The sequence below is a fragment of the Pseudopodoces humilis genome, chromosome 2 (genome assembly GCF_049639895.1).
Source record: "Pseudopodoces humilis isolate 2021_Gansu_Grassland_sample_001 chromosome 2, ASM4963989v1, whole genome shotgun sequence".
NCBI lineage: Eukaryota > Metazoa > Chordata > Aves > Passeriformes > Paridae > Pseudopodoces > Pseudopodoces humilis.
Genome location: NC_142201.1, coordinates 62680359 through 62706105, shown reverse-complemented (window position 1 = coordinate 62706105; position 25747 = coordinate 62680359). Strand labels below are relative to the sequence as shown.

Here is a 25747-nt window from a genome sequence, read left to right as displayed (position 1 = left end):
TGAGATGAATAACTAACGATCAAGACTTCTGTAAGCCAAGAGCTACGTGAAGATGGCTGAGAAAATGGCTGTTACCTCAAGGAGCTCACAGTAAAATACAAGGCACCACAAAACCACTGAGATAGGGGAAAATGATAAATTTCTATCCTTTCTCCTCTCCATGAGGCAAAAAAGGTATGTCTATCATCCCAGGTCTCAGCGGAGTTTTGGAGCAAAGGAAGAAGTGTAACCAGATTGTTGGGTGCCTGTTGGGGCTTTTAAGCTCCTCCTCTGGCCATTCAGGTCACCTTTACCTATGAGAGAGGGGAATAAAGCCCACAGATGTTTGTTTGGGTCCAGCTGGCTGCAGATATCCAGTGTCTGCTGCTCCTAGAGATGCAGAGCAGAAACACTTGTTGACACCTGGGCACTTCTGCTGAACATGAGACCCTACCCCATCTCTGCAGCCCAGGAAGACTCAGTGGGCAACTGTGCCTGCTGCCATAGCTCTCAGGTTGGGAAGCAGGGTTGATGTCATTTGCTTTAGGACATGAACCCTTCTTTTCCTGCTTTCCACCTCTTCCTGCCCACTCACCAACCCTGGTCACAGGCTCTAGTTTTAATTCCTTGCCTGGCTCCCCAGGTAAGGTATCTCTTGTTTATTAAGACACACCACTCCTCATTCTTCTTCCTGTCTCATTTCTTTCTTTCTTTATCTCCTGCAGAAGATAAACCATATGAGACCTGGAAGCGATCCTTGAAGAGATTGAAGATCACTGACAAACAAGTGCTGTTCTTATACCAGTAGATTAATACCACATAGCTTTGTCAAAAGGAGGGAAAAAGCAGTGTCCCACAGATCAGGAGGGAAAAATGAACCAACAGACACAAACTATAGAGCTCCCTGCAGGTGCAGAAGGGGAATCAAACCAGCATCAGCTGGGTTCCTGTCAAGCAAGGCTGGGGTGGAGGGACACATGACCTTTTTTTGGCCCACTGCAAATACATCTTTTACAACAACTTGTAAAATGTCCAAAATGTTTCCTAGGAATACTTGCAGCTGATAGGGTGCTGAAGGAAGTAAACAAGTTAGTGACAGTGTCAGGACAGTGGGCCACAAGCAATCCATGAAGCACTGCCAAAACAAGGTGTAAAGAGCACAGGCCATCCCAGGAAGCAATGGGTGCAAAAAAAAGGTATGATGTGGGCTCAATGTATGAATGATGGACTACCCTCACCATCCACAATACTGTGGCCAGCAGGGAGAATGTGATTCTTGGATATTAAACTGCAAAATCCTCAGTAGGATCAAGATTTTGAATGAAAGACTCCAATCTATTCAACTTCCCCCAAAAAAGTTACAACTTGGGGTACAGACAGAGGTTATGCTCTCCACCTCACAAAGAGAAAGCAAGCTCCTCTTCCAGAGGAGCTCCATGCATCCAAAAGGCTCCTTTATATAGACAATAATCCCACTCTGCATCTTTCCTGCTTTGTTCCTGAGCTTGTATCAATCTGTCACAACTCTCCATTTGAGCAAACTCTCCACTTTTTCAGATGGGTCCCATCTGTTCCTAGCAGGTCTCAGTCTTCAGAGTGGGTTCCATAGTTGTCAGTGCCTGATTCCTGTTGGTGCCAGATGTGCAGCCAGGTGTTTACCCATTAAAGCTCTGTTCCTTCTCAAGCCTTTCCCTTCGCTCATGGAGACCAGGTGAGCATAATGGCCTAGGTGATGTCAACCAAAAAACACACTGTTTATACACACTGTTAATTTAAGCTCAGTGCTTCCAAACTCTGGGGCAGAATTCAGATACACAACTCCCTTTCTGCCCAATAGGATTTGTGTGGTTACACTTTGGCACAGTTGAAAATACTCACACACGCATGGAGCAGAACACATGGACACAAGTATGAGGACATCTGAGAATGTCACTGTTTATAGTTATTCTGTAAGCCCACTGGGACAGATACCTCATCTCTCAGTGGCTTCAAAGCCAAGTAGGACTCTTTTACACACTGCAAAAATAAACAGTTCTCTATGAAGAACTGCTGAAAAAGGCCCTGGCAAACTGCACCAGGAATATTTCTGATCCTTGCAAGTGCTACTGGCAAACTCATTTGTATGGTGGTTTTCTCTTAAAAAGATCCAGTAACATTTTCTTCTTGTCATGGAGAAGCATGTCCATTCTAATGAGTTACTGCTTTCTAGTAGTTGCCTGCTACCTAGTGGTTTACACATACCACTGGCACAAGTAAAGAACATTTAAAGCACGACTTCCAGACAAAATGAGAGCATGGGAAAGTGCTGAACCATGGTCCTCTTTGCTTCCCTGTGCTATTCAAGCTCTCTCTTCTCTCTGCCCTTCCTAGCTCTGCTTTTTATTTCCAGTCTTATCAGAGTGACAGAATTGTTGAGGTTGGAAGTGCCCTCTGGAGATCATTTAGACCAAGTTCTCTGCTCAGGCAGTGTCACTTGGAGCAGGTTACATGGGCGTGCATGCAGGTGGGTTTTGAATATCTCCAGAGCGAGAGACTTCACAACCTTCCTGGGCAGCCTTTGGGTCCTTTTCCCACCCCATATTTTCCTGCAAAAAAAAACACCAAACAAACCAACAACAAAACTCTCTGACCTCTGTAGATCATTTGACCCATGCTGTTTATAATAGTCCTGGAAGGGAAATACTCAAGTCAGGCATATGTATACAGGGACAACTTGCTTTGGAAATAAAATCCACAGCAAATAATCCTCCCTGAAGGTCTCCTCTGCCAAAGCTTCACTCTAACCAATGGGCTGGGAAAAAGGTACACAGCACTCACTCTTGTTGCAATTCTGTGGTGGCACATCTATTACAGATTTCACAGAATTATAGAACAGCCTGTTTTGGAAGCGGCTTCAAAACATTGTCTGGACCAACCATTCATGGAAAAAGAGTCTAGATGAGAATATCTAGTAACCTATCCAACTGCTTCCTGAAAACCTCCAGTAATGGGTATTCTACCACAACAGATGAAAGGTTGTTCCGGTGAATGATTGTTCCTAATGTTAACAATTTCTTTCCTTGTCAAGACAAAAGCCCCCACAGGGCAACTTATAATTGTAGCCACTTCTTCTTCCATGCAACTAGGAAGGAAGACAGCCAAAATTCTATTTTGAGAAGGCGTCTTGACAGAACCAGTAACTTGATGCAAGTGGTACTTGCTCATTAGGAGCCTACAGACCCTGGTGGCACCAAGATATTTTGAAATACAAGAAAGGATGTGGCATCAAGAGATGCTGCAATGGGACACGACATTGAGGTTGGGAATTGAAGTCAGGAGAAGGGTGAAACACAAGTAAGGACTTGTGCACATCAAACAAGCTGCTGAGTGCCATCTGCTGCTGTCTGGGGATGATGTGAGCTGTGCAAAGGGCATGAAACCTGGATGTCTACCGCATAGGGAAGAAACATCAGGGTTGAGCGCAGTGCTGCTGCATCTGCATCTGAAGGAAAGGTGCAGCAGCAAATTCCAGTGCTGATAACAGCAGCCCAATCCCTGAATCCAGCATGCCCACTCAGGTGGTACCAGGTCCCTGGCAAGGCCAAAGCATATCTGATGCAATAAAGGTAGAGAAATTCAGCAGAAATTAAAGATAGCTGCTTCCACTTGCACCAGGATTGCTGTTGCTTTCATGTCCAGCCTCGTGGTCTTTTTCCACATGGACTTCATCAGTTCCTTTTCCACTCTTTCTGTCCTCACTTTTCCTTCAGTTTCAACACCACCTTTTTATTTGAGCTAGTATTGCTGCCTTCCTCTTCATTTCCATCCTCATTGTTGTCTCTCTAATCTTTCTGCTCAGCTTCTCTAGTGTAGGATTGACTAAAAGAAAAGAAAGTTCATCAGGTTGGGTTTTTTTTTCACTTTCACCCTAACTGAATCAAGTCTGAACTGTGTTGAAAGAACTTGTAGAAATGCCATCTTGCACAAGGAATTCAAGTGGAAGTGGTGATGATTCCATTTGCTCACTAGGCCTGAGGTCAAGGGGAGATGGGGCTCTAACAAATTAGCATGTTCTGAAAAAGAATCAGGTTCTCAGATCAAAAAGAGAAATGGTGAACAAAACAATGACCATAATCTCTATAGAAGCTATAGAAGCTCTTTAAGAATGTAAAACAATGTGCTGTTTTCCTTAGTCTTTGCAAAGCCTTGTGAGATGACTTCATTGAACTAAGAAGTGTAAATCCTACTTCATATTTAAATAGATGCTGCTCTATTGCTTTGTTGTTACCATTGGTACTTCTTTATCTTCACATAAGTGCTGGTGAGCAATGGGTATATGAAATGGTACAAACCTTACTGCTTTTCTTGTTTGGTTTTATTAATACCAATAAACCAACTTGACAGCCAAATAAAATACCCATCACCTTTGCTTTGCCCCTTGTTGTCTGGATTTTATAAATGAAATGGCTGTAACTATCCTAACAGCCTTGAAGCCTCATGTCAGCACTTATAATATCAGGGTGATACAGGGATAATGTTTTGGCAGAGGAACAGCTTTTCATCTGTGTTTTATTAACTGTCTGCAATTAAAAAAACATGGAAGATAATTGTTTTCTGTGTTGTTCTGTGATGGAGCACCTATAAATGACATATGTGATGATGAAGAACGCAAAATATGTACTAAGTTACACAAATAATCACACTATTCTCTTCACCTCCACTCTCATCATCCCACCATCGCTCAGAGATTCACCACCATGTTCATGAAAATGAAAATAACTGGGGTATGTAGGCCAGCAACTGTATATACACAGAGATGGGTTCTCTTTAGAACACCTGTAGAGCAAGGTCCTCAGGGATTAGCCTAATTGCATCACTGAATCTTTAACGAACCTTCAGATTCATTTTTATATCCAGATTCATTATTTCCTCCAACTCAGACCACGACTACCCTGTGGAGGGTAACAGCATCAGTAGCCTGACTGCAATGTGTTTTTCTTTGCACTTCTCTGTGACACTAGTGAAGAAATAATCAACAAATTATTCCAAAGGCATTTATTTCTTTCTTGTACATGAATTAAAAATAAAATCTTACAAAAATATGGAACAATATACTGAACCATATACTGACATATATATATATATATATATATAATCTTAATTCATATTTCAGGAGTTTTTTTAATGCAAGCTAGAAAAATAGAAATTTCATTTTGGATGCATATAATATTCTTGCAATATTCTTATAAATGATATCAAATATTTTTTCCTTAAAAAGGGAAAGTGCACATTTCTTCACCAGACTAACAAAAATAATTCAGCGCAGATTTCTAAAATAGCCATTCAGATTACATTTTCTTTCATTTATGATTTCTAAACAGTTAACAGCTCAGGTTTTTCATATTCTGAAACAGAGATCAGAACAGAATCAGTTGAAAAGAAAGCTGAATAAGCTATTGCCTCTGTCTTGGAATTTAGTTTTCAGCAAGGTCATAATAAACTCTTTCTGGAGCTCTTCTTTACTCAAAGTTAGGCAAAATTTGCTAGAGTTCATGTAAAATATTCCTTTACATTTTACCTAGAACACTTCAAATACATTCAAGCTTTACCAAGAATTTTGGTCATTTGCTCTAGACGTCTGTGAATTTGGGTCACAGATGGAATTTACAGAAGTAAACATTAATTCCATTCAAAATCCTGTCAATTATTAACTTAAAAAAGTTCTCCAGGAAAGGGTCATATATTAATAGAAGTTTGATATACAGGTATTTAAGTTAAGAACATCAGACTGCATATGACACAAATCACTTCAGGATCTCATTAGCATCCACTTTCTGCATGTTTTATGTAGATTCAGGCTGACATTTTGGTTGAAGCTCACTCCACAAAAAGCATCACATTAATTAAAAAAATTATAATTAGGTCTTTTTTTTTTAAATTGAAGAATTACATAGGTTTTGGTTTAGTTCTTCACATAAAATGTTATGTACATGTTATTTTATACATGTTTGTAAGGCTTCAGTCCCTTAGAATAAAAGAAGTAAAATTAAAAATACAGTTTCTTCATCTGCCCTTCTGAACACAGAACCTACCCAAAGCTTTAGCACTTAAGAGTCAGACTGTCCACACCTGACACAACTGAGCTAGGTGACACCTTCTGTAACACAGGTCAGCATTGGACAAAATAGTGTAAATCAAACTCAGTGAAATTATTTTTAAAAATGTAAATGTCCTAAAAAGAGTCAACATTGGATTTTTTTCCATTTTGGTTGATTTTATGACTGAACATTGGACTTCTCATCCAAAAAAGCCACTTTTTGAATTTGAATAGATTTTGAAAAAGGAAATAGAAAACTGCATAGAACATGCTATACAAACATATCTTGCTATACAGCTTCTAAAACTTCTAGTTATGGTCACTAAAAACATACATTCTATTAAAAAAATTAGTACCACAAAAAATTTCATAGAAAATCAAGTATTTTAAGACTTGCTCAAGAATGCAGTTGGTCTGACCTTGCAAAATACTTGGGCAGGTGCTTAATTTTAAGCATATGAGTCATTGTGCCAAGAGAGATTTTATGGTGAACACTAATGCACAAATATGAGACTGGCTCTTCCACTTCAAGATAAGCATGGATGTAAGTGCTTTGCTGGATATGGATCAGGATGCTCAGCACCTAACAGAGCTTCAGGCATGGATCCAGCAAAGCACTTACCCACACGAACAACACGACTGACTTCAGGATCGCTGCTCATGTGCTTAACATTAGGCATGCTCTCGTAAGTGCTTTCCTGGAAGGGCCCGATAGACCAATCATGTTTAAGCTATAAAATTTGAAGCAGTGTATGTTTAACACACAGCATATTTAACAATGCTAATCTGCTGAGATTTGCTTTTTCTTGGAACGGGGGATGCCCGATGTCAAGCATTTATTTTTCAGAAAGTGTGTAAGAAAAGCCTTCAAAAGAAGCTTTGTGATCATGGCAAGTTACAATAATATAAGCGAGTCTCCTTACGCCCCTTTCATTTCTTCTTTGCACGTCTTTTCTCAGGCATCTACAAAGGAAAGAGAAAACCCTAGTCAAAAACATTATTTTATTCAAATAGCCATCCATGCATTTAATTTTGCTTCAATAAACATCACGTCAGATGCAACTGAACACCTGAAAACAAGCAAACTGAACCCTTCCAGATTTTAGATCTTGAATGTAAATTCTGCCAACTATGCCACCTCTTCCACTGCAAATATTCAAATCACCAACCACTTCTACAAACAAAACTAAGTTTATTACTTAAGACTGGAAATGATGTGCCAGTTTGACCCTTACTAAGGGTCCCTTAGTCATTGCTTGTATTTCCATGTTTTCCATGCCCACTAATGTCAACCCATTTGCTATGCAGTCTAAAAGAGTGAAAATACAAGAGTTGCTTAATCCCAAATAAACAACTATAAAAGCATCACAGCTCATCAGATATTTACATGAACATGTAGAGATGTCATGTTAACCCAGAAAAAGAAATAAAGTAAGACCACATTTCTATAATAGTGCTGGCATATTGCTCCATACTATGCTAACCAAGGAAGAAATAGCAAAGCAGCACTTCATAATGACCTGCTGCTACTGCTGGCCAGGCAGGGTAACTATATTTAAATCCTTATTGTGGTAGGAAATATTGTTTTATGCACTTGGCACCATATGCTCTTCATAACTTCTTACAGCTACAAGCTGAGGAAGTTTCAAAGTTACTAAATGCATTTCATGCTTTCCCAAAAGGAAAAGAGTTTTTGTTTTCATGTGAAAGCTCTAATGGTTTTTGGAAATGGCTTATTTTTTTTGTCATGCACAAATTCCTGCTCAACCAAAAGCACAGTCACTAATAAAATTATTATTCTGGTACGTTACAGCATAGCTGACAGCTGAAGTCGAGATGTGGCCCAAAAGCAAAATGCATCCCTGCACAGGGGAAGAACTCTAGACTTAGTCCTTGAGCACAGTAGAAGATGTGAGAGGCATGTATAGAGCAAGAAAAAATAAAACCTGGTACCTCAGATCAGAAATCAGCACAAAGGCCTCTCATCTCTATCAGATTTTTCCAGCTCTGTGATTCAGGGAAGCTGCAACATCAGCTATCCCTCTAAATACACAGGAATATTGTGTAATGACGAAAGAACACGGAAAAGAGTGGGTAGTGCATTTTGAGTAACAGTCCTACCTTGTGCAAACTTTGTAAAACTAAACCTTATCTAAGACACTCATACTTAAGATTTTGAATCCAACGCCAAACAGGATTTTTAAAAAAAACACCCCACCCATTCTTGCCTTTAAATCAATTTTTCCCTGATTATTTTCGTAAGGACCTCTTGACCTTGGAACTAAACATAAAAATACCCCTATATTGCTATGTGCTAAGAGATTTATCACGTAAAGCCAAAGAGATGCCAGAAGTCTTTAAGGATTAAAATTTATACACAGGAAAATACCAAAATCACTTAAAAAATGTGCTGAAACCCAACCTAACTCTTGAAGCACACAGCAAACACAAGTTTGTTACACAAAGCACTTTATTGCATTACATGTACACTGACATTCATTGCCATTTGTTTCCAGTAGATTGAAAACAACCCAAATCCCATACAGAGGGTGTCTTTGCTCCGATAAAACGCCACCAATGACAAGGCTTGCATCAGCACTAATATTTGGGTCAAAATAAAAATGCAATGGTGCCATCCTACTCCAGTGTAATAGTGGGTAAAAAACTTCAGAAAATTTAAAAAAAATAATATTCCATATGAATTAAAAAAAAAAAAATCATTGAAGTGGGGCAAGTTTTCAGCCTAGAATGAACTGTAATGGAGAAAACTCTGTGGTGGGCTTGACTGGGCTTGCTCTAGAAGGAGCAGCAGCACAGTACGGTACCCTGCTAAGCCTTGCTTCTCAGCTCACAGCACAATGTTAACGCAGGTGAGACATCTTCCCAATCCAGGCTGGAATATCTGATATCACGGTGCTGCCTTGTCCCACCAAGACCCAACAGCTCTGTGCCCTACCAGCTCACAGACCTCTCCATCACATTCCCCACATACCCAGACATGCCCTGCATACACTATACTAGCAAAAAACTCCAGGAGACATCTTTAACTTAGCATAAAAATAACCACTGTATAAAATTCTTTGAAGAACAAGTCTTTATTTTGATGTTTTAGGTTTGGAGCTGAAGAAAGAAGAAATGGATTTCATTCCACTCTTGTCAACTTTGGCCAGAGCCTTCTGTGCTGCAGACATCTTGGTGTTTGTCTGTGAGTGAAATGATAAACAGAAACAGTTAAACAGCATCTCTATAGGAGGGAACCAGATGCTACAAACTCCTAAACACAGAAGTCAAGCGATAAGTTGAATTGCTTTTTTAGAATTTTTTTAGTAGTACAGCCATAAAGATAATGTTATGCAGGCTTTGAATTGTGGGAGGAAAACATTAAAAAAAAAAAATTTGAGATTCTTTAAACTGAAGTATACTTGTCATGATTTACTTAACCTCAAACAAAGACAGAAAACCAACTACAAGGACGTGAAACATCTCTCCTTTCTGCAGAATGACGTATCCCAAATCAAATGTTTTCTTTGGGATAATCCTTGAGTGTAGATTAAGAGGAATAATGCATGCAATAGAACAGATGCATTCTGTACCCTCCAACTCAATCTCATGATTATGCTGTCAGCAGGCTGAATTACAGACCTGCATTACGGATGATGAATAATTCACACTGATTTACTATCAAAGACTCAATGCACAGTGAAATAAAGGGAAAAGAGATGTAAGAACTAGTAATGAAGAAGGCAACTAACATTTGCAAAGCACTTTTGAGGCCACTGGGACAACTTCCCAGACATCTACACCTAAAACACATTTTATGAACCACATTTTATAGAGCTGACCTCTTTTCTTTCTTGTATTTTAAAGTGTTATGTTTTAAATCTCTAGCTGCTTTCCCTATTAAGAAAACTTTGCATTGACCTTTCTTTATGACACTCCTCAGTCTGCAGGACTTCCCAATAACAGTACTTGGGATCGGCTAGATGGTTATGGATACGATGGAGATAGGCAACAATTGTATGACTGTCTGTGTTACTCTACAAACAAAACCACTGCCAAAGTATTTTAAAAGGAGTAGTATACTGTACAGAGTCCAAGGGATATCTTTTCTTTCCCAGATTCTCTCACCAATGTGCTTCATTATTTCAGAAGTGAATCATATTTAATGTTAAAATGAATTACCTCTCCTCAGTTTAATTCTATCTTTATGCTAAGTTCAAAAGCTATAGTATATATTGTGGGGAGGGGGGAAATACGCATATTTTGAACGATTTATCACCTTCACTTAGGGGGCAATCCTCTTACTTCCAAACTAAAATGTGCAATAAATAAAAAAAAACACCAAAGAACTGGGGTTTTGGGGGGGAGGAAGGAATGCATCTGTCACCAGCTGCTTCTCTTTGCAAAGGGATAATGAGCAGTCAGCAATAGACTGAAGGTCACAAGACCAGCACAGCGGGCCTTTTCAGTTCCCCATGGATTGGAGGAAGATTCATTTTCTTTTAATGTTCAGAGAAATAAGCCAGTACAAGCCTCACAGCTCTGGCAGACACAGAGAGGATCTATTTCTTTTCACATCTCTGTTGCTCTCCTAGGAATAGTACAGTGGCAGGCACCCCTGGACTCAGATTTGGATTGGCCTCCAAACATGCGTTGGAGCTGGCAACCAGTGAGTTCTGTGTTGATTTAACTTCATTAAGTTGACATAAGTAAGTGCACAAGCAATATTTCTAGGTAAAAATAAAGCCTGTCCTAGCATCCCTTGGAATTTAAGTAAATGCTGCCATCTTCGTTTGTTTTTTGAGTAACTGAAATTTACCAGTTGCTATCATTAAGCCATAGGATTTCTCATCTAAAGATCTCAAAGAGCTTTGCAAACATTAGCTGAGCACCTTAACATGTGTGTCTGAGTCTGCGAGGCTCACTGAAATGTTCACTGGTGAAATACAGCCCAGCAGTAATAGTATAAAACAGTTCAGAATAGGAAACTAAAACTGTGAAAGTCACATTAAGCCTGAAAGAAAAGTTCAAAGAGATATAATTACAGACGTCAGACAATTTTGTATTTGTTTTTTTATTTGTGATGTGTTTTGAAGGAGAAAGTTAAGCACTCTGTGCTAGTATTTGCTATTAATCTACACTTCAGCAAAACATGTATGAATGCAAGGCCTGCTTACCTTGTTGGTTTTCAGATTGTCACTGTTAAATTTAGTATAGTCTTCTCCTGGTTCCACAGGGACATCTGACAATTTCCTTTTCTGAAATGTTAGAGTGAGGAAGTTGCTCTGTCAACCACTTTTATGATGTACACACATGGAATTTCAAAGCTTTGGCTTTAAAATGTAACCATAGCACCAAAATAGGACTGGCAATCAACTGAAGAATCTGCAGCAAGAGTGGAAGATTTCTGTCTGCAATTGTCTTCTCTACATGTGAATTTAAACCATCTTTACAGCATTCAGAAGAGAGAATTCAGTATCAGGGGAAGCATTTTCTTCCTAGCCTTCTGAAGAATGACTGCTAGAAATCAGCCATGATTGTGACTTTGGTGTCAATTTAGAGAACTTTCTGGAGCAGCTGTTGGAAGTTAGTGCCTGATAGTCAAGGAAGTGTGGTGTTCATGATCTCTTGGACCTGTGCAGCAACTCCAGTGTTGTAGCTATCTTCCAACACAAGCTGGATCATCACCAGATGATCACTAGATCATCACACTGGATCATCATCTAGTCTGTTGTCTGTTTGTTCACAGCCTTTAGAATTAATTTGTTTCTATAGGCTGGCAACAGTGAAACACTGTCACAGCTCCACTGACTGCTTCATCACTTGAATCCAACAGTACATTAAGAAGTTTGACTCTACATGTGCTGTGTGTGCCTTCTAACTTCAGAAATAATGCACGTGAATGCTTCTCGGCACTTCACATGATCAGGCCGTAAAAATGAATATTTCTTTCCATAAACTGTGAGCATGTGTTTAGTTTAAAGGTGAAAACTTTCTGGTATGTTTCCAAAAGGGAAAAAAAGTATGTAGTTTTTTACAACACTGTATTTTTATTATTATTATATATCTGATATTACTACCCTGTCCTTAATATCCTGTGAAATCTAGACCGCGGCCTTCCCAGCTTTTGTGCCAAAGAGAGTGATTTTGCAAGCAACTTGGATGGTACCATACATTTTAAGATCCTGTTTTATTCATTGTGTTTATGGTGCTTGTGATATCTCTCTCTCTCTCCCTCCCCCTCCCTCTCTCCCTTTGGCACAGAAGCCAGGTCTGCAGCCTAGATTTCTCAGCTCTTAGAACCAGATCCAACTGCAGCCTTTTCTTTTGATTTCAATGGAATCTGGATCAGCCTCTTTAGGAGGCTGTTTACTGTGCTGTGATTACATTTTCAAATGACAATCTAATGAAGAATTACTTTTCTCCTCTTTTTGGAATCCGATAAACAAGTTTTTAAAACTTACAACAAAAATGTTTGCATTTCAGCAAAATATTTGCTGTTTAGTTGTAGCAAAGCCTACATATTCTTTGTAAATGTCTCTCATCATCTGCCAACGGCCAGACTCCCTGTGCTGAGGACATCGCACTGTGGACAGTGCGATGATTACAACACAAGATCAATGGCTTAACATTAATACAAAGAACATGCAATTTTGATTTAATCATTAAATCACAAAGTGAAGGCTGTACCCAGTTTGTTCTTGCTCAAGAAAGAGAATGTGTCGCTGCTTTTCGGCTGATCACTGAATTTTCTACGTTTCTCCTCCCTTCAGAGCCTAACGTAATGTCCCAACATGCAATTATTTTTCGACAACAGGAAATGCTTGTTAGAAACCTCTTATTTTGCAATAATCATATATTATGTCTGTTAATACACCTTGCCCCCATGAAGAGACATGTCAACACAAGTGATTAAAAATGGTCTGAAGGAGACTAGAAGTTTCCATGTATAAACCTACCCTGCTCCTCTGAGATTGTGAAATAAAGAAGTGTTTTAATCTCTGAAGTTGCAAAGACTTAAACACAGAAACATCATACACACCCTGGTCAGTGCTCTGGAAATTAATCAGATCCTCAGCAAAATCTCACTGCCCAACAACTGAACAGTTCTAAGCCTCATTTCCTCTGCAACCAAACTGCTGAAATAAAACTGTTTTTAAAAATAGATTCTCAGAACTATCCCAACGGTATAAAAGCTATTCGTACACAATATGGAATGTACATCACATGCAGTTTAATACAGTTGTTTTAACATGCATATATAGCTAATGACTATCAGTTGGCTCCTGACGTGTGCTTAATATTTCTTACAACGCATAAAGATAATTCTTAACTGAATCAAAGGGCCAAGTAACTGTGCAGCCAGAACAACTGTCCAGCCACATGGAAATAACATAGCCATGGATATCCATTGGAGAACAAACGCTATTAATAACAGCAGGGCTCAATTATTCCTCTATGTGCTAGCTGACATGCTGCTAAACAGAACAGTCACTGAACCAGCCAGAAATGAGGTTATTTTAGATTTTGTTTCGGCAAGTAGCAGGGACATTGCAGGAAAGGCCAGTGTGGTATGTAATTTCAGCAGACATAGGCTGCCCAGTTTAAATTAAATGGAAAGGATAATCGAAAGTGGGGTTATTGGTTCCAGGGGGGCAAACTTTGCAAACCGTACGCCTTACTTGTCTAAGGCAAAGCAAAGGGACTTGATGTGCGAGGAAGACACTTGGAAGGTAAAAGAAAAAGACTGAAAAAGTGATTTTGGATCTTTTACATCAAACAAGGTGAAAATCTTGGATGAAAGAGCTTCTCAGACTAAACACTATAAATGCGGCTCCTTGCTCACACAGATGCACAAATATTCCACCACCCCCATCCATCCTCCAAAAAATCCAACTGGCACTAGGTGTAAGCAGAATTCTGCAATGGATGGGGAAAAAAAAAGACTGGGGGAAAAAGAAATATTAAAAAAAAATGATTGGTTTAAGGGTCAGATAATACTGGGACTAAGAACTGCCAAAAAGTCAAGCCGAGTTAGACCTTGGAAAGGAAATTAAAACAAACAGCACAAGGTTGTTTAGCCACAGAGGCAAAAAGAGAATTAAAAAAGAGAAAGTGAAGCTGTTATACTGTAGGAATTGGATATATATTAAAGTTAACCTATGTGTGGACCCAAAATGGAAGAACACCTTTGCCTCAGTAAATAATTTTCAATAAAGATGAAGAGGTTAAGTACAGGGACAGAAGAGAGAATAGAAACCACTCTATTCAAGATAGAAGTCAAACTCAATATGCTGATCCAGCTGGAAGACTGCATCAGAAATTACAGGATGAGAAGCAGAACCTGGCATATGTTCTATCAGGCAGGGACCATATTAGTGCAGAATAGCCAAGAACCCATCTCTAATGTAAGAAAGAAGAAAAAGTGGTAGCGTAGGAGTCACGAGAAGAGAGAGGGGAAAAAAGTGAAAGAAGGAAAAATAATTAAAGAGTAAATGAAACACAGAATCATAGAGTGGTTTGGGTTTGAAGGAACCTTAAAGATCACCTAGTTCCAACCCTCCCACCCTGGGCAGGAGTACCTTCCACTAGACCAGATGGCTCAGAGCCCCATCCAGCCTGGCCTTGAACACTGCCAGGGATGGGAATTCACAACATCTCTGGGCAACCTGTTCCAGTGCCTCACTACTTTCACATCTAATTTAAATCTACCCTCTCTGTCAGCTTAAGGCCATTGCCCCTTGTCCTGTCACTACATACCCTTGCAAGAAGTTTCTCACCAGCTCTCCTGTAACCCCCTGAAGGTACTGGAAGGTGCTCTAAGGTCTCCCTGGTGCCTTCTCTTCTCCAGGCTGAACAACCCCAACTCTCTCAGCCTGTCTCAGCCTATAAACAAGGTAATGCCTACTAACTTGTCTTTATTTTCTCAAATATAACACATTTTATGGTGACAGAATGTGAAGGATTGCCAGAGGACTTGACATGGTGCCACTTAAGCAGCTGAAATTACAGAAAACAAATACAGCATAAGAAGTTTAAGGTAGGTGAGAAACTGGGAAAAAGGGAAACAAAGGCAAATAATGCAGAAAGGGATGTCATTGGATCAGATGGAGATTACTAGTTAATTACTAATTAAAGATAATAATAGAATGCTAACTTTTGCTGAATGTACACCACTGAGTAGCATTATGAACACCTAAAGAGCTTTTAACACTGTGAAAAAAATTCAGGGAACCTTCAAGACTGGAAACATTAAAACCAGATTAAGTGTACAGAAGAAGTAAAAGGTCATGTACACAGAAACTCACTGCATGAATTTCTTATAAATCTGAGAACTGATCAAGTAAAAACTGCAGTAGAAAAAAAAAACCCAACTGTGTGCCTTAACTATTCACAGCACAACAGAGAGCTATCTGATCCCACATCAATAGAGGCAAATGGGATTCTAGTCTGTAATGGGACAAAGTATTTCTAGTTAAGACAAGAAGGGAAGAATGCTATCATATTGTATGAGTAAAGGTTTTATAAGAAATAATTACACATTTTTCTGGTCACCTGCTTTGAAACAATTGAATTCATCTTGGAATAGCTGTAAAGAAATTTCCAAAATGAGGGAATGAAAAACCCATCTTACACAACCAAGTTGGCTTCTCAAAATGAAAACACAAAGCATATATGTTTTCCCTTTACACACTGAGAAAGCTAATGTTAAGGAGGGAAAGGAGCCATTTCAATTCCAAAAAACAATGATAAAGTTAGCACAAAAGGGCAGGGGAATAAACTGGCCAAGAAGAAACTCAAGGTGGAATTTACAGAAAGGTTTCTGAACATCAGAGGAATGAGGTTATAGAATGCTCTTCCAAGAGAAGTAATGGAAATAAAAAATCCTAATGAGACTCACAGTGAAGAATGGTCAGTGTATGAGAGATTATCCAACACGGTTGTCTGGGAATCCATGACCCAGGAGGTCCCTTTCAGGGTCCTCCAAAATTATATATGAAAGAAAACCTATGAGGTCATATTGTCCCATCAACCTCAATAAAACTAAATAAGCAAAACACATATGAAAAAGACTGTTGACCAAAACCATAAAATATGCTTCTCTTTTTCTTTCCCCTTTTTTTTTAAACAGGAAAATCAACCAAAATACTCCTTATTAAAAATATGAGTGACCTGGTAAACTTCTTGTGTTATTTTAGACTGGCTTTTCACAAGGCCTTTCACCTTACTTAATGTATTGTACCCAGTGCTTGGTCTGGTCCAATTTCAATAATAGCTCAGAAAAATTAACTTACAACACATCTATCCATATCTTAATGTTCTCCTACCTTCAGTGGTGGCTCTGGTGCTGGGCTTCTAAGTTCTGGGAGCCTGCAGAACAAAAGATTTTAAATTAAAAATTAAGACAGAAGAATTGCACAACCTAAAGTTTGGAAATCCTTCTTCATCAAAGTTGGTTTAGTTATCAGCTACTTACACATGGCAAGCACTTGCAAAAAAAAGCAGCTCATGGACTGTATATCTGACTTATGAAACTGTTCAGCTATGAGGCTTCAAGCTGCAAATTGCACACTTTTCCCAAAGGCCACCATAACAGAAGCCTTTGAACAGAACTGAACTGATGAGTACCTACAGAGTCCCAGTGATGATCCAAGCCAAGCCTGCTGCTGGCAGAGAACATCAGGATGAGGATGTTAGCTCACCTTCCAGATTTAAATACAAACTAACACAGGTGAGATAAATATGTCAAACCCAAGCAGCACTAAGTGAGAGGGAAAAGGAAAGAGGACTGGGGATAAAGACTCAATTCTTGGCTCTGCTGTTTGTGCTTGACAATTCTGGACAAACTGCTTTTTTGGACTTTCTTCCCACTTGCTTTAAAATAGGATACATTACTCAAGGTTTCATCACACAATGGTGGTAACAGACATATCTGACTTTAGTATTACATCTCCCCCAGCTCACAGTCCCTAACACCATAGGAAAGCCAAAAAGCCCCCATAATCTACATTTGAAAAATCACGTTTAAAGTGTGGCAAATATAATCTCATTGTGCCATTCACTGCAACTTTGATGAATAAATCTCAATATTCAACAGAAGTGATTAAATGGACATTAATCCACGCCATGAAAACTATAAGCTAGCTGGAACAATACTTACCCCAAGTATTTTAACAACTCCTTACTCAGATCTTCAGGAATATACTCTGATATTAACCCATGGGCATACCGTACATAATCTTCAGGAAGAGGTCAAGGAGTGGAGAGGAGGAGAGAAAGAATATTCATGTTACACAGTCACTGTTGCTTTAGCCATCTTGCATGTACTACCATGAGGCACAAGGTTGAATCAATAGTAACAGACTCCTAATGGATACACTGTGACGCTTCTCTGTGTCGAGTAGTTTATGTTATATGACACTTGTAGGTTTATTTAAAAAGCGAAGACTTACTGCACTCACTTTGTCAGCACATGTTATTAATATCTGCTGCATGTACTTTACAAAAGCTCTTCACTTTCTGAGAGTACTAGATATCATGTATTTTCCGGAGAAATTAAATTTTAAAAACCTGCAAAAGTAAAAAGCTGACTCAACAGAACATGCAATCATTAATTTTAAAGCATCTGGATCTTACAATTATTTGGCAAGGGCTTCAGTACTAAAGAACGTTTTCTGGCTTCAACTGAAAACAATTAGATGAGACAATGAGTCTATTTCAAAGTCTTGTACTTAATTTTCAGTACTTTATAGAAAATGCCAAGGCCTATCTAAACATCACTGGCAAGACAGGATAATTATCTGTGGAAATATGAACTACTAGAAGCTGTTTTCAGTACAGGGCACTCCTGCTATAAATGTTTTTCTGAGACACTGGGGGAAAAAAAAGTGGTCCTTTTATAACATGAAGTCCTAAACCACATCTTTTCCGGTCACGTTCTACACAAGCACTTACTGATCGTGGGCTGGACTTTTTAAACTTGCTGTTGTTGAGGCTGCTAGGGATTAACTGCACCCATGCACAGGAAGCATTTCCCAGATAGATATTAAGGTAAAATCTCACCTCTGAATTCCAACTCCAACAGGCCAGTTTATCTGCTCATATGCCTATGCACTTAGAGAGTTCAGAAGCACAAGGTATACCAACCTTAAGGTAACAAAGATCTAGTTCTTTAGTGCCAGAGATAAATTTATCTTTTTTTTTTTCCATTTTCTTTTTTTTTAACCTGAAAAGTCCAATGTAAACTGGCATTGAAGGAGAAAGCATTAACAAACTGACCGCAGCAAACACATTTCAACTATACTGAGAATAAATTCTTACTATCACCTATCTGCACTTCTCCTTCCTTCACTGCTTAGTTAATCAAAGATTTTTCATTCTCTAAGCCCACTTTAGGGTCAGGAGAGAACAAGAAATAATTCCAATCCAAGAACATTTTACCTCAGCACTTAATATGTCCAATTTATTGCTTAAGAAAAATATTCCCATCATTTCACTCTTTGCATTATGACACTGAATGGTGAGTCCCAGTCAACTGCTATTATTTCATACTAAATAAAAAATCCATTCCCTTTCCATTTCTGACTCGAAGCAATCTTCACTGACTTCCTTTACCAATTTAAAAATACCTCTATTTGCCTCCTGGGGAGTCTGTGTTCTCACCCTAGTGTAGCTTTGTTATTAACCTTTTGTCAAACATCAGGAATACTTGCACATCTCCCTTCGTCTTCTGAATGTAATAGTCAAGTCTCATATGATAAACTTCCCCTACTACCTTTCTGCTCTCATTATATCCTCCCCTATTTTTGCCCTACATTTGTAGATGCTAACTACATATGCTCACCTATTTTTAAGGTACTGAAATTTCATAATACCCCGTGAAAGCAATTCTTTACAGAAATAAATTGCACTGTCACAGCAATGAAAGGATCAGACGAGAAAATGAGTCTTATTAGGAATAAGTGTTGAGTAATGTCCATTTGACTTCCTGTCATTCACCTTGCCACAGTGGGAGTACCTCCAAAACTCACCTACTTTAAACCCCAGTATTTCAAATTTCAATGGGGCTCTGTCAAACATGAAAACTCAAGGTTTTTAAAAAAACTATTATAACCATGTCACTATAAATAAAGAGCAAGGTGGAAAAAAAAACACTGCAGATTAAAATTTAATTATAAATTTCAGAGAAAAAGTATTTAAGCATAGTCAAGTTGTTGCCAGATTATCAGAGAGATTTAAACTTGAAACTTTCCCCTTTCTTTAAAAAAGTAGGGGCTGGGAAAAAGATGAAAAGCTACTGTGAAGTTAAAGTCACAAGTTTTGCAATTTTGTCTCTTTTTAAAAACAATATATTACAATCTCTGTTCTATAAAACTGTCTATTTGCCTCTTAAATCTCATTTATGTTGCTTCCTTTAATATCATTACTTGGTAGCTCATTTTCCACTTTGTCAGCAAGCTGCTCTGTTTCTTCTTAATTTTCAACAGCATGAAGACTTCTGAATGTCTTTGTAATAAGAAAAAATTTTCTTTGGTTCATCTTGCTCTAAACTGTTCTTAATTTTCATTAACATCTGAAGATTTTATTCCAACTCCATTTTCAGGTTTCTCTATAGAATTTCACATCAGTAACATTCAGGACATTGTCCTTCCCAGCAAAATTGTGAATAGAAGCAAACAGGCTCCCACCAGACTTTTTGGTAATGGGATTGTTACAATTTAATACAATTTAATACACCTATTATTAAAATTTTGACCTTAATTATAACACATTTGTGTATTTGTAGTGGGTTGAGGCTGGTAAAACACCAGTGCATCCACAAAAATCATCCAACTCATACATTTATTGCATAAAGTAATGTTTGGACCAGGAGCCTTTTCTCTGTGACCATGACTTCGTAAGATCTCTTCACCATTTTGAAGAATTCTATGAATGCAACATGCTAATATCCCATGCATCCTAATAAAAATAATAAAAATAATAATGTAAACAATCAGGTTCTAACACAGACATACTACTGAGTGGGAACTCATATATTTTATAAATATAATTTATTATATTATTTATTCTTTAACACAGTCTCAGTTCAGCAAAGCAATTCAGCATATATTTCACTAAGAAAAATGTTTCCACCTTGAACTGTGGAGAAGTTAAGAGAACCCCAGCTGAGACCTACTGTTAATTACAATGTCATCTGATGAAGATACCAAAGAACTTGGAAAAGCCAAGCCACACAGTCACAACTTATACGGAATTTTCTGTACAGGGAATAAATTTACTGCAAAGGCCAATTTCAATGTATTTTACTTTCTAATCATGTATTTTATCTCTGCTTATGTGACTTCACAAAAATAGAATTCATTACTATGTTTAGTTTTCTTACCTTCCTGAGCATCTGTGATCTGTTTACTGTTGATAAATGTACTTGCAAGCACCCTTTCACCTACTGATATATCGTTGCTTTTAAGTGCTTTCACTGTTTGATTAACCTACAGAAAACCAAAGAATGAAATGCCTGTATCAGTATTGTTATGCACATGTTAATGCAGTGACAAAGCTCTTGTAATTTTGTTTCAAGCTTATAAAACACTCAAGTTATGGACTGTGGTGAAATTTAATATACATTTGTAATGACTAGCAGATGAGCTCAAAAAACCCAAAGAAACTAGCATGTCTTTGAACATGTTGCCGTGGCAACACAGCACCACTTTTGCATCACCCTAAGATGAGCTGAGCTGGTCAGACCCAACAGCCATGATTATACAGGTGAGAAATGCACCTGCTCAGACAGCACTCCTGAGCTCATTAGGATGGCAAAGACAGTCCTGGTGGAAATCAAGGATTAAGGACTTTACTGTGCTAGATCCAATAGAGAGAGAACTGCCAGATGAAGATATTTTCAACAACACAAACAGGTAGCTGTTCCCATGTAAATATTCAGGTAATCATTGCAAAATAGGTATTCGCTCCCATGCCTAATCACTGCAGAAAGTGGACCAGATTTTGTGCTAGCATTGATTAATCTAAATGACAAGTCCTCTTCATCATATGATGCATACCATCTTTTTCTAGAGTGGCACAGTATTGAGGGCACATGGGCACGAGTAAAATGAAATTCACCTTCTTTATACCAGAACAAAGACCCCATCAAGTTCAGCCGTAACACTAGTTTATTTCTGGCATACTGTACAGACCTCTTGAACAGCAGCATGACTGGATCAGGATAATAGCAACCAAACCAGGACCATTCTGAGTGAACTCTGCCAAAACTTCAGGAAACACATTTGTAGCACAAAACCAAGACAGCTCTAGCCAGCTTCAAAGCCGGCAGAATTTAGAAGCTGTAGCAATCAAAATTCTCCTCTTGCCCATCTATGAAAGGGACAAAGCAAAAGCAAGCCCCTCACCTTATGCAAAGGCTACAGAAATAAGCTGACAGCTTCTTCCTACCCCCACCCCATAAGCCTCTTTCATGGCCAGTCCCATCAAAAAGAGAAATGCAACAAGCTTGTTAATATCTCTAACACCTGATCACATTCCCAAGTGGAACAACTTTGCTGTGATGTCTTTCCTTCTTGGACAGGACACATTCCTTGAACTGAGGCACAGCACATGGCTACAATGCAAATATGAACAAGCTAATAAGCATTTCCATTTTAAACATATAGCAATTTTTAAAGCAAAAGATAAACACAATACCTTTTTCTTTAACCACTTCAGTGTCTTCTCTTGGCTGTATTTGTGGAATTTCTGACTGCCAATCTCTGAGAAAAAACAAGCAAGGGGAAAAAAGTTATGTCTGGTTTGGATTGCACTTTCAATACCTTTAAAATCTTTTAACTTGCAGATACAATATAAAAGTTAATTTGCATCTTGCACATGTTTGATATCAGGGCAATAAGTTTCAAAAATATTGGAAGCAAATAAAAAACGAAACCAACTGGTAAAACAGACTGAGCTGATATGAACAAGCCTGAAAAATTTGACAGTTCTTTAGTTAGTACCTAATCCAGAAAAGCACAGATTTTATTTATTTATGTGTAATTTTGGGTTCCCTTAATTCACTAAGACTCTTCTCAGCTCTTGTAGTTTCACTTCACTGCCCAGTGTCACCACACTGGTGATTTTAACTTCATAGTTCACAACACAAAATGTTGATTCCACAATTTATTTTTTTGAAACAGATTATCTTAAACTTTTAGGTACTGAATTCCAGCACCTAGTAAGGGGCCAGGACAGAGTTGGTTACTGAAGCTAAACCATCCACTTTTTCAACAAAGCCTTTCCCTGTCAGCTCTCCTCTCTCATGTCAGTGACTAAAGCAGAATTTTTACTTCTATCCCCCTTTTACATAATTCAATATAATGTTAAAAAAAACCACAGAATCCAAAATAGCAAAACTCACTCCTTGTGGGAGGAAGTACATGATTCACTCATGATTTATGGAGCAACACAAATTAACTTGATGATATAAGAATTTCAGAGAGTGCTTCCCCTGTGATAATGAGGGCATCATGAACACTTGTTATTCACATGTGATCAGTTATCTGGAGACACATGAGCTCAAAACACCCAGGCAAAAGAGAAAATTATGAAGGCTCGGGGAAATTTCAGTATAAAAATTCAGTATTCACTCACAGAAAGCCACATTTGGGAAATGGAATCAGATGCCTAATAAGATTTCACAGGAGATTTTGGAGCCTGCTGCTTCAGTGTTCCTTTAACAGGTATTTCAATAAGTTTTAATCTCCTGAATACTGTTCCCATAAATACCTACATCTGTTTCATGTCATTTACTGATACAGTGTCATATTCCAACACTCATTTCATGGATTTTCCTTCTCCCCTGGCAAACAACAACGTATTATTTATGATTCCTTCAGCATTTCCTTCTTTGGGGTTTATCTTGGCTCTTCCAAATTGCACACAAATAGTGAACTATTATGTGCTCTTTCTGTGTGCATGGCAGGGGGTATGGAGAGGTCGAGGAAAGCTGTTTGTAAGATAAAAGTTTAAATCTGTCTCAGCAGTTGCACAATAGCAAAATACAAAAATTCTTCAGAGCAAAAATGAAAAAAAATACACTAATATACACTGTGCTTTATGATGAGCTGCAGGTAAAACAATTAGCCGTAACATTGTTGGCTGCAGGTTTTAGGAGTTAGAAGCTTCTAAATGGCTCTGGAAGAAAAGAAACAGAAAATGGAGAGACACTGGATACTTGAACCTGCTTCTCAAAGGGCTAACGTGGTTTGGGTTCAAGTACAGTGAGTACAATTCATGGATTCCTCTCTTATCTACGAAAGTTCGAGGAAGGGACATCCTCTGGGCATCATCCCCAACCCATGCTGAAAAGTAATTCTAGTCTGGATTCCCAGGCAGACTCCCCCACAACAGCATGATTCAGAGTGACTCAGGGAAAGGAAATGTAGAACTGTGAAGCCATTTTCATTAAAACATGTGAAAAATAATTACACTGAACCCTTCAGAGATCACTTTGTTTGAAAATATTTTGTGTGCTTGACAGTTTTGACTATTAAACTCTAGAAACTGACAATATTTGAGACCTCTGAAGAATTAAAGTGAGTTATGAAAGTCACAAACTGCTGACAAAAGGATTCAATACTGGAATGTGGATTTAACATGTGATGCACATTTGATATTGGTGAGAGTTAGTGACTAGGTTTGATAATACGAGTATATATTGGAAAGCCTTTTGTTCCCTAATGTGTCTGGTGCCTATAAAACTGGTCTGAGACATCTGGAAAGATTGGGTTTGAGAAATACAGATGGAATATAAGTGGTTCTACAATTAAATAATATGTTCAGTGATCGGGTAATCGCTATGTAGACTTGGAAGTTTCCCTGATGTATTGTTGAGCAAACTGCCTAAAGCACATTTTAAAATCCATTTTCTCAGTGTTTTCCATAACTCTGAAACTTATATAGCCCCTTTTTTCCTACCTTCTGGGAATACAAGCTTGGCAATCTTATTTAGTTATTCTAATCAGGTAAGTTTTCTTGGCTCTTCATGTTAATCACATCAGACAAGATCACAGTGCAGCTTTTGCCTTGCAAAATGAAACAAAGAGTAACACTCTGGAACTGGAATTCATAACCCTTCTCTACTGTACATTCAATCCAATGTCAGAATTTATTAGCAAACAACCTGCCTCACCCATAGCCTTAGTGAGCTGTAACACACCCTTTCCACAACTACTAAAGCAGGTAATTCAGAATTTAATTCAGCTAAATGAATTTTCAGTGCCCTTCAAGAATGAGGCCAGGGAAGGTGGATTTTCTGCTAATTCAGTAAGAGTAAACTGTGAGTGCTCTGGGGTAAGAATTTGTTAGACAGATGTTAAATGTCTTAAGACTAAATGAAGAGTGAAATAATGATGTTGTGAAGTTCTGTCAAGCAGAACAGAGCTGCAGAAGCCCTAACACAACTGATATTTCTTACCCTAATGCTTTACTCCTTTAAATGAGAAAGGCTACAAAATGGACAACAGGTCTTAGGAGCCAGAAAAGAGTGAGTACCTGAAGTCATAATGCTGGTATTTTTTACAAGCAATAAAAGACATGAGAATATGAAACACATAGAAGTGGATTAAACAGAAAGGTGATGTGTGCATGACAGGCAAGCAGGTGCCAATGGGTTTGTTGCATAACAGTACTCTTGGTGTTCTAAAAAAAGAAAGAAATCCTAAGAACAACTGTAACCCAATCCAAACCTGAGCAAGAAAAGAAGTAGCACATACATGCAGGTACATGCCTGGGAAAACCCAAGAACATCACATAAAGCTGATGTGTGCATGTGTGTACAGCTTCCATGACAAAAGCATTGTTCACCTTGCAATTCAAAACAAAACCCTGGAAGTGAACACACCTTTAAAAGCTAATATAATTTGTTGGAAAAATGACACAAACTTATAGGTATACATAATATATTACTTAAAATGGAAAAAAAACCAGGCAGTGAAGCATCTTCACTACTGTCTAGCATAATACAGTTTATGGAAGGATGCTCTGATGGATAACAACTGCAAATACAGTATCAGAATGGGTACAGAAGTTAGATCAAGACACAAGGTCTTTTCTATAGCAAGTATTTTTTTGTTTTGGGAACATAAATACTGCCCAAAGGCTATGTTGTTGTTTGGAGGAAGTTTCCCCTTCAAAAAAATAATCCAGACCTTACCATAAATTCCTATGAAGATTTAGGTTTGACAGCCAAAAGGATGTGGCACCATTTTTCACCTTCTCAGATGGGTGACCAACCTGACCTGCATGATGACAATGTGATCCACTTAGTGGATGAGGGAATGGCTGTGGATGTTGTCTATCCAGACTTCTGGAAAGCATTTGACACTGTCTCTCACAGCACTGTTCTACAGAAGCTGGCAGTTCATGGCTTGGACAGGCGCACTCTTCACTGGGTGAAAGCCAGTCTGGATGGCCAGGCACAGAGAATCATGTTACATCCAGTTGGCAGCCAGCCACTAATGGTGATCCCAAGGCCAATTCTTTATCTAATACTTTTATCAAAGATCTGGATAGGGGGAATGAGTGCACCTTCAGTCAGCTCACAGATGAGAGCAAGCTGGGCAGGGGTGTGGATCTGCTGCAGGGTAGGAAGGCTCTGCAGAGGGATCTGGAAAGATTTGATTGATGACCCAAGACTGAATGGCA

At 38.5% G+C, this 25747-nt stretch overlaps 1 protein-coding gene across 5 annotated transcripts in view; it reads right to left on the bottom strand.

Annotated features, from left to right (window-relative positions):
* Positions 1-6379: 6379 nt before the first annotated feature.
* RNASEH2B (ribonuclease H2 subunit B) overlaps positions 6380-25747 on the bottom strand; it is a 40890-nt gene continuing 21522 nt past the window's right edge. For 4 of the 5 annotated variants that reach the window (XM_005516344.3, XM_014257745.2, XM_088051957.1 and 1 more), the window contains 6 exons: positions 21755-21819; positions 20439-20544; positions 17217-17295; positions 16384-16426; positions 11233-11313; positions 9132-9258 (listed from right to left, as the gene is read on the bottom strand). In XM_005516344.3, the coding sequence (XP_005516401.2) occupies positions 9151-9258; positions 11233-11313; positions 16384-16426; positions 17217-17295; positions 20439-20544; positions 21755-21819 (482 nt within the window). In that variant the 3' untranslated portion in view covers positions 9132-9150. Of the gene's footprint in view, positions 7019-9131; positions 9259-11232; positions 11314-16383; positions 16427-17216; positions 17296-20438; positions 20545-21754; positions 21820-25747 lie in introns of those variants that run through there. The other variant, XM_014257798.2, reaches the window with a different exon arrangement.